This window comes from Dreissena polymorpha, chromosome 12, assembly GCF_020536995.1.
Source record: "Dreissena polymorpha isolate Duluth1 chromosome 12, UMN_Dpol_1.0, whole genome shotgun sequence".
In the NCBI taxonomy this organism is placed as follows: domain Eukaryota; kingdom Metazoa; phylum Mollusca; class Bivalvia; order Myida; family Dreissenidae; genus Dreissena; species Dreissena polymorpha.
In genome coordinates this window covers 23989077-23997695 of record NC_068366.1, presented here as the reverse complement: position 1 = coordinate 23997695, position 8619 = coordinate 23989077, and the positions used below count along the sequence as shown (strand labels likewise).

At 39.2% G+C, this 8619-nt stretch overlaps 1 protein-coding gene across 3 annotated transcripts; it reads right to left on the bottom strand.

Annotated features, from left to right (window-relative positions):
• Positions 1-4729: 4729 nt before the first annotated feature.
• Positions 4730-8563, bottom strand: LOC127854250 (neuroligin-3-like). Of its 3 annotated transcripts, none has more exons than XM_052389274.1 (5): positions 7289-8563; positions 6418-7000; positions 5940-5990; positions 5433-5571; positions 4730-5018 (listed from the first exon to the last, which is right to left on the bottom strand). In XM_052389274.1, the coding sequence occupies exons 2-5, from the start codon at positions 6821-6823 to the stop codon at positions 4763-4765; spliced, it is 852 nt and encodes a 283-aa protein (XP_052245234.1). In that variant the 5' UTR covers positions 6824-7000; positions 7289-8563; the 3' UTR covers positions 4730-4762. The 3 variants fall into 3 exon arrangements, with proteins under 3 accessions (XP_052245234.1, XP_052245233.1, XP_052245236.1); XM_052389273.1 differs by having other exon boundaries at positions 6418-6921; XM_052389276.1 differs by having other exon boundaries at positions 5947-5990; positions 7289-8562.
• Positions 8564-8619: the final 56 nt, after the last annotated feature.

Sequence of the window (8619 nt, the reverse complement as noted above, 5' to 3'; positions counted from 1 at the left end):
TACGTTATTATCAGAAAGACCGGTGTGACACAATGCAATCCTCTGTACAAACAATGCTAATCGTTTATAATGGTTGATATGTTATGTGATTATAAATAATTGTATATTGGTCAGATTTATTTGTACTAGCAGATAAGTGGGTTTTCCCAAAAGCTGGCTCATTCTTGATAACGTCACGTGTCATATGAGAGGATACTTAAATGTGTCTTGTTCTGAGAAAATTGGGCTTAATGCATGTGCGTAAAGTGTCGTCCCAGATTAGCCTGTGCAGTCCGCACAGGCTAATCAGGGACGACACTTTCCGCCTAAACTTGATTTTCGGCAAGGAGGGACTTCCTTGAAACTAAAAATACCATAAAAGCGGAAAGTGTCGTCCCTGATTAGCATGTGCGGACTGCACTGGCTAATCTGGGACGACACTTTACGCACATGCATTAAGCCCAATTTTATCAGAACAAGACACAAATGAACTTATTCTCACTTTGGCAAAATAAAAACACAAAAATAATTGTCATAGATTCAAAAAAAGAATGTATGCATACTATTTACACAGGCATAATAACGCACTTACTAAGAAAATATTAGAAATATATGGTCGGTCATACGTTATCATTAATCGAAATAGTAAAATTGTTAAGCGTGTATTACTTTTTTTCATTTATACATGAACACAGCGGTGACAGCTTAGAAAGCCTCCTCATTGTAGTCATGGTAGTGAAATGGAGGTAGCATTTGATTAACAGTTTTGTAAGTTAAATCAAGTTAATGATATTTTTCATAGTTTGAAAATCTGTGAACACGTTCCTTTAAACGGATTGTACTATGTGGTGGGTAATTACCCGTTTTGGAAATTTGTGGATGTGGTTCAACATAAGTGGTCGTGGGAATTAAAACGCGTTTTATGTGACAACATATTGTCACATGAAATAAACAGAACACTGCATAATTATTTCTTTAAAATGTTTGTGTCATAGTTATATTTTGTCTAATTGTTAGTACAATATCAGGTCTTTTGTCCCATCTGATCGAGTAATTAAAAAAGAAACTAAAGTGCATTACAAGTTTTTACCTGCCACTGAACATTCCACGTGTACGTGTCGTTTTCTTTATACTTAAAACATTCACCCCCCCCCCCCCCCCCCCCCCCTCCCTATTGCCCTCTACTTCCTAGCGAGATTATTTAGTCACGATAATTGAACAAGAGTAGACACGTACAAAAAGCAGCTGATTTATATAATGATTTAACAAAACAACATTTGCAAATAAATAACGTTGTTTTCTGTACCATGAAATGTCAAGGTCAAGTTATATTGTTGATATACTTCTTTAAGGCTACAGGAATGGGCAATTTTACCACCAGAGTAGATCGCCACTTACAAGAAGCCAAAATCTGCAGTCGACACAATTTTTTTAGTCCGTCCATACACAACGAATGCTTCGACATTTCGTCCCTGCACAACTTGTACAACTTGTAGAAGGTTTGCCATCAATCTGGTATTTCGATGATCTGGAAATTGACCTCTGCGACATACTATCAACTAGCGTTGCCAGAACCTCAGATATATACTCTGTAATTGACACCTCGTCGTGTTTAGAAAGTTTCTCAAATGTGTCACAGTTCACTAGTATTGCTTCAACAAATGTATTCAGCGGGAATAGCCCGTTCGTTTCAACGTTAGGGTCGGAGCCATTCTGAATAAGAAGTCGGAAAGTCGTTATACAGCGTTCATCCAATCCGAGGGAAATGCAAATTTTCATAAATGCGTGTAAAGCGTTTCCATGTAAACGCGTGTCTTCTATGGGACCAATGGCATTTGGTTCCGCTCCGTGTCTAAGCAAAGTTTCGGTCGCCTTGGTAACAAAACGTCTATCGGACGTTGTCTCTTCGTCAAAGTGACGTATCAAATTGCGGACATTTCCATACAGACAGTGCAGTGAGGAAGGGAATGCCGATCTACCAAATGCTGTTTTAATGTTCAATGCTTCGTATTTAGTTTCGTACTCGACTTCGTTAAAGTTGGGATCCACTCGGGCGTTTAAGAGCACGATCATACACGCGGTCATATATGTCGAAGATTGACCGAAGTTGGATGCGGAGACATGAATTATAAGACTGTTCAGAGGGTACGTTCTAAACGGAATGGTTGACAGCGGATTTTGGCGTTTCAGTAACACGGATGTAACAGTCGGTAGCGACTCGTACCATTCTTTCTTAAATGACATGCTATAGGAGTAAAGCACGTGGTACAGATTCATGCCTCTAAACAGAGTGGATAGGTTGGGCCGGCAGCTGAGTAGCACGTCCAAACACTCGGCATTGGCTAGTTTCAAGGCCGTACCGACGGCGTCCTTAACTTCATCGGTTGCCGGATTCTGCTTTAGAAGTAGCCTCAGGGCGCTTGGGGAATTGCACGAACACGCACCTGAAAGGTAATTATTAGCGTCCAATCCAAAGCGTGTTTTACCGGAAGATAAGTCCAGTATGGTCTTAACGCACCCTACGTGACCACACTCAGCCGCCACGTTTAATGACGTCACGCTGCTTGTTCCATTGAGGGATGCAAACGGTTCTTCAGCGAGAGGTTTGAGCGATTTGAATTTGATCTTTTTTGTCGAAAAATCGCCGGGTCGTTCTTGCAAAAGCATCGCCGTTATCGACCTGTTCCCCAGATTCGCTGCAACGTGGAGGTAAGAATGAAGCTTTGGTTCGTGCGGGGCTTTGAAAAGACCGAGTGTGAACAGCATGCCCTCCGTTTCGACATTGTTTGCGAGAATGGTGTTGTGAAGCATGTCGTACCCATGTTCATCCACCCACGACAACAGAGCGGCGCGTTCACATTTCTCGAGGCATTGTCGCAAAGCCGATACGTCTTCCGTGCTAGTAATCTTCATGTAGAGCGCCTCTTTTAACAATTGAATTTTTGAATTCGAAGACATGATTTATTACCATTTTTCCATTAGGTTCTACCGCAACATTATACACTTATTTCATGGATGCGCGGTGAACAGTCAAAACTATTTCCCAATATCGGCCTCGGGCAACAGTACCAAAGTCATCCCTGATACCGAGGCACAACAGTTTTGACTGTTCACCAAGCATCCATAAAATAAGTGTTTTATTACCTGATCAAACTTCTAACATAGAAATAACAGCAAACTAACTTTTTATTTACACACAACAATAATCGATACAATAAATAATTTTGATTAGTTAAACTGTAAAATGACGTCATTTTTTCGACGAAATGACGTCATTATTCCAGCGGGCAACAGTTCAAACTGTTGACCGGTCAACAGTTCGATATTCACCGGTAACAGTTTAAAACATTGCAAATTTCTTTTTCGACGAGGAAATAGCAAAAAATAATTAATTATCATTTATATAAGACATCAGGTAATAATTCAAACTGTTGACCGGTCAACAGTTCAATATTCACCGGTAACAGTTTAAAACATTGCAAATTTCTTTTTCGACGAGGAAATAGCAAAAAATAATTAATTATCATTTATATAAGACATCAGGTAATAATAATATTTGAAAGGCCCACAGTGAAACGTCGACGAAATGTTTACATTTCCCGTGTAAATCTATTTTTCTATTTCCTCTTAACATATTAAATGAGCGTTGTCAATCGAACACTTATCAAAGAAATTGATCTCAGTTCTACTGATCTTTCCAGCAGACAGTTCTGTTCAAAAACAAAACGCATCAAAGGTACATGTATCGATATATTAGTGTATGCTGTCCTTAGCGGATCAACAGGTCACATAACCCCAAACCGGAACTCCTGTTTACAGGGTTACATGCAGTCAATTTGACATATAGCACACATTGTTCAGTGAATGCTGCCTAGGATTTGTAAAATAGAATGCAAATGGTACGCTTTGGTATTAATTTGAAGGTATATTTGTAAGCAATAAGAAACAGAGCCATTTTTGTGCTCTACTTTTTCTGTTGATGGTTCCCGGCTTTGAAAGTAGGTCATACTATTTGAGTAAAAATGGTCGCCTCCACATGTGTCAAAACTGGTGTGCCTTTTCTAAGGTAAATATTTTGAGTTACAACTCATAGAATTTGATGGCATCCATTTTTTCAAAAGATTATGCATTTATCTTTCCAATGATGTATGATGATATAGTGGGTTATTGCTTGATCATGGTAAAAATTGATATCGAACTTCAACTATTTTATATGTAATATAGAAGGAAATTAATTGCGCATGCGTAACCAACACGTCGTTAGCAGCAGTCGACCTTTTCACGCATATTTGTATTAGTTACATGATTTACAGTACACCATGTGCGGAATGTTAAATAAACCACTCAGTATTATAGGCTAGTAGTATCTTATCCTGCAATATTAACAACGTATCCGCACGATATAGATTATTTAAATCCAAACAAAAAGGTTTGTTTACCATACCACTTAAAACTCCGTGTTATACAGGCGATTGGATTTTACGGATTTCCTAATGAGCGTTCGATATTGTAAAGTTTAGAAAAGTGTTTTTTTCCCCAAGTATTTTGATCGCATTTGATTATAACAACACTGAATGTGGAAAAAATATATTTCGAAATCGTTAAGAAAAAAATAAAACCTTTAATAACGTGTATTTTCAAACGCATTACTCGTTTTAGTAAATAGTGCGTCTTTGACACAAACAGTTCCCCATCAACTAGTTGGTAAATTTATTTTCATAAAACACCAAAAAAAAATCAACCAACGATCTATCAATTATATTTTTATTGATAGATCTTAGTATTAACCAAATAAAACTGAAGACAACGGTGGTACTATTAAGCCCTGGTTTCCCGTACACTGGTCACATACGTAGCTACTCCGTCTTATGTACGACACGAGTTGACCCCACAGCGCCATTCGACGGGCCCGAAAATGGGATCTCATAGAAAACTCTTGGTTGCTCATGTACATATACTGTTGCGAGTCGATGTTAAACTCGGACCAATCTTCCTGAGACGGCATGAAGTTAGCGGCCGATGCCGGTGTGTTTGGATTGCTAAAAAGAAATAATACACTCATTATTATTTTTGTTATTAGTGAAGTAGTGGTAGAAAAAGAAGAAGCAACAGCCGCAGCAACAACCACAGCAGAAGCAGCAGTAGTAGTAGTAGCAGCAACAGCAGTAGTAGTAGCAAAAGTAGTAGCAGCAGTAACAGTAGAAGTAGTAGTATAAGTAGTAGCAGTAGTAGTAGTAGCAGTAGTAGTAGTAATAGTAGTAGTAGGTGATGTTGTTGTTGAAAATGATAATGATGAAGACGACGATGATGATAATGATGATGATGATGATCAACAGCATAATGATGATGATGATGATGATGATGATGATGATGATGATGATGATGATGATGATGATGATGATGATGATGATGATGATGATGATGAGTGGGGAAAGAGACGAAACTTCACTTACCCCGTCTTGGCAAAGTTTGTCCACAGGGTCATGATTGCTTTGGAGATCTGTATGTCGTCGGGTGAAGTGTTATCCAACCTGTAAGTGTCGTATACCGGGATGCCGAACACGTATCTCAATTCGTCGGCGTGGTTCGACCCTAGAGAAAAACACAGATATTATGCATACCGAGTACTAGATGTCAGTCATTATGACATCCTTATAGACATCATGGTCTCTGTTGATCATGATGACAAGACAGTTGTTGGGAGTGTTCATAGGTTTAACAGTTAAATTGACGCATATGAACGGCAATGCGATGCTCTGTGCCCGCCTAACGACTAGGACGTCCCGCATTCGATCCCGCTGTGGGGGCGTTTTTTAGCAAATACTGGGTTCTATCCAAGAAACGAACTAAGGAAGTGTCAAAGTAAGCCGTCGGCTTTTCATGCAATCGGACTAAAAGGAATAGGTATAACAGGACTGTATATTTGACAAGGATTTAGTGGTAAAAAGGTGGTAACAAACCGTTTACCCATTTCGGCGTGGGTATAGGGACTGCAATGACACGGCTGGGGTCTGTAAAGGAGCACAAAATTATACTAATCGTACAAATAGCATATAAATATACTAGTAAATGGCTTAATAGACTTCGTATGTGCATCTTCTATGCTGTTTTGATTCACATTTACATGAATTACTAATTGTTCGCACAAAAAGTCGCGTAGAAATAAATGCCGGATCACCATTTACGTTTGAAGAATAATAAATTTGCAACAATGATCATTTAAACTTTAAATTTTTACCGGTAGTTTGGAATACATACAAAAGGATTCAGATCATAAGTAGTGTATAATGTGAACTTTCTTATTAACATCTTACATCCATTTGAAAACACATGCGACAAATGTAAAGGATATGTTGTTCGGTGTGTAATTGAAGTAACCAGCTATTTCAATTATCGTTTAACTATTTAATTTCAAAACTTGTTATACATAAGGACTACCTTTGATCCATGTGGATTTCAGGAAAGAATGACTGCTGGGAACGACGCCGAACTCGTACATGTACGTTGATGCGCGCGCAGCTTTGATTTCCAAATGACCAACTAAAGACAAGATGGCTGGGTAGAAGAACGTCAAATCCTTGGTAAAATCAATAAGTGCTTTAGTGTTGACTTCTAGATCACCATTATGTTCCCAATCAATATAAGCAAAGCTTAACAATTTCCTTAAAACGTCAACTGTTGCATTATTCTTGATTCCAAACAGGTTTTGCAATGCATAAGTGACAGCGGTCTTTGTAAAAGTCTCCCTTGGTAAAGAGAAATTGTTGAAATCTGTGATACCCAAAATATTCGGCCACACACCAACGATGTAGGATGCTGCCTCGTAGCTATTTACTCCAGTCATGTAATCTAGAGACGCGAAGAAGTCACGCGACTCGCTAGATTTTGAGTCGTTCCCAAAGACGATATTGTGGGGAGCATCCGCAAGGAAATCGCCATCAACTACGGGATGTAATATGTTTGTAATGTTACAGTACGTGGTTCTTTTAGGCTGGTCTGACGGCAGGTAAAATACAACTAACTGCAAATATATATTTAAATACTATATATTTAATGAATATCAAAGAATGCCGTTCATCGTACGTATACAACATCAACAAGGCATAGCATCAACGATTGATGTTATATCCATACTTGACGACAATGTAAACAACGTAAACATAAATAACAATGGCGACGATAGATGTTATGAATACTTGAATACAGGTCGCACAGGTAATTCAATCTTACTTACATGTTACATAAAATACAATATGAAAATGGCTAAAAACATACATAAACATAAAACAATGTTACTAAAGCAATTTACCTGCAAATATATATTTAAATGCTATATATTTAATGAATATCAAAGAATGCCGTTCATCGTACGTATACAACATCAACAAGGCATAGCATCAACGATTGATGTTATATACATACGATTGGTCAGCGCTAGAGGGGAATTAGCATAACAAAGGAGAGTGGACAGGTGGACAGGTGAAGATAAATATAGATGTTAGTTTACCTGATACTGTATATGTCAACCTACGCCTACGTACATCTACGAATACGATGAACTTGACGGACGGACCTGAACTGTATAAATTAGGTGATGTAAAGTAAAAAAAAATCATTTCAAGCATTTATACATTTTATTTATAAAAGATTCAATTATTGACCTGTAACAGTAACGTCGCTTGATGTTTTACTGATTTGCAGCTGTTTAGCTGGCAGTGCACGCAAACAGGAGTAGACGTTTATTGCGTTACCATCACATCCGATCATTGAGATAAACTTTTGTATGTCGGTATCCTGTTCGGTATTAACCGACCAGTATGCTAACGCAGTGCCACTCTCTGCAATAACGCGTTTGCATAGACCCCTGTTGCCGGGATACAATGCTTGAAGTGAAACCGAGGCTGCTCCGGCAGATTGTCCGAACAACGTCACAAGATGACGGTCTCCACCGAAAGCCTCGATATTGTCGTGAACCCATTTTATAGCCAAATGCTGGTCCCATAGACCAAGGTTTCCGGGAATTCGCCCATCGTGTGTTCGCATAAATCCTAAGGCACCGACACGGTAGTTGATCGTCACAACTATGACTTCACCAAACGCGCTAAGCCCTTCTGCGGGGTATGGAAGGCTACCTCCTTCGAGAAAGCCGCCTCCGGATCCACACCATCATCGGGAGCGATCGCGGTCTTTGAAACGCTTGTGGAACATATACATTGAGCATCAGGCAGTTCTCCGAAAACACCAAACCCAAGTTCCGGTACGCCTCCTCGCTCGCGCGAAGACCTTGAATACACCCAACAGGCGGCTGTGTTGCGTCAACGTTTCGTTGAAGGGCGCCTTTGGGATGGGCTTCCGAAATCTGTTCGCACCGCCGGTAAATTCCCCGTACGGTATACCTAGAAATTTAGCGACTATAAATGAAGTGTTGTTTATTGTTACCGTCTCTTCTACGCCGGAAATGTTCCCTACTTTTGTGTGAACCGTTATTCCGTAAACAACGGTCAAGGACACGAAACACAATAAAATGTAGTTACACATTAGCATGCTGTGCTGTACGGTATGACACTAAAAACAAATGAATGTTGGTTCGAAGGTTATCAATTGTGTTCCATTTAATGAGTACTGGATAAGGCCTATTGG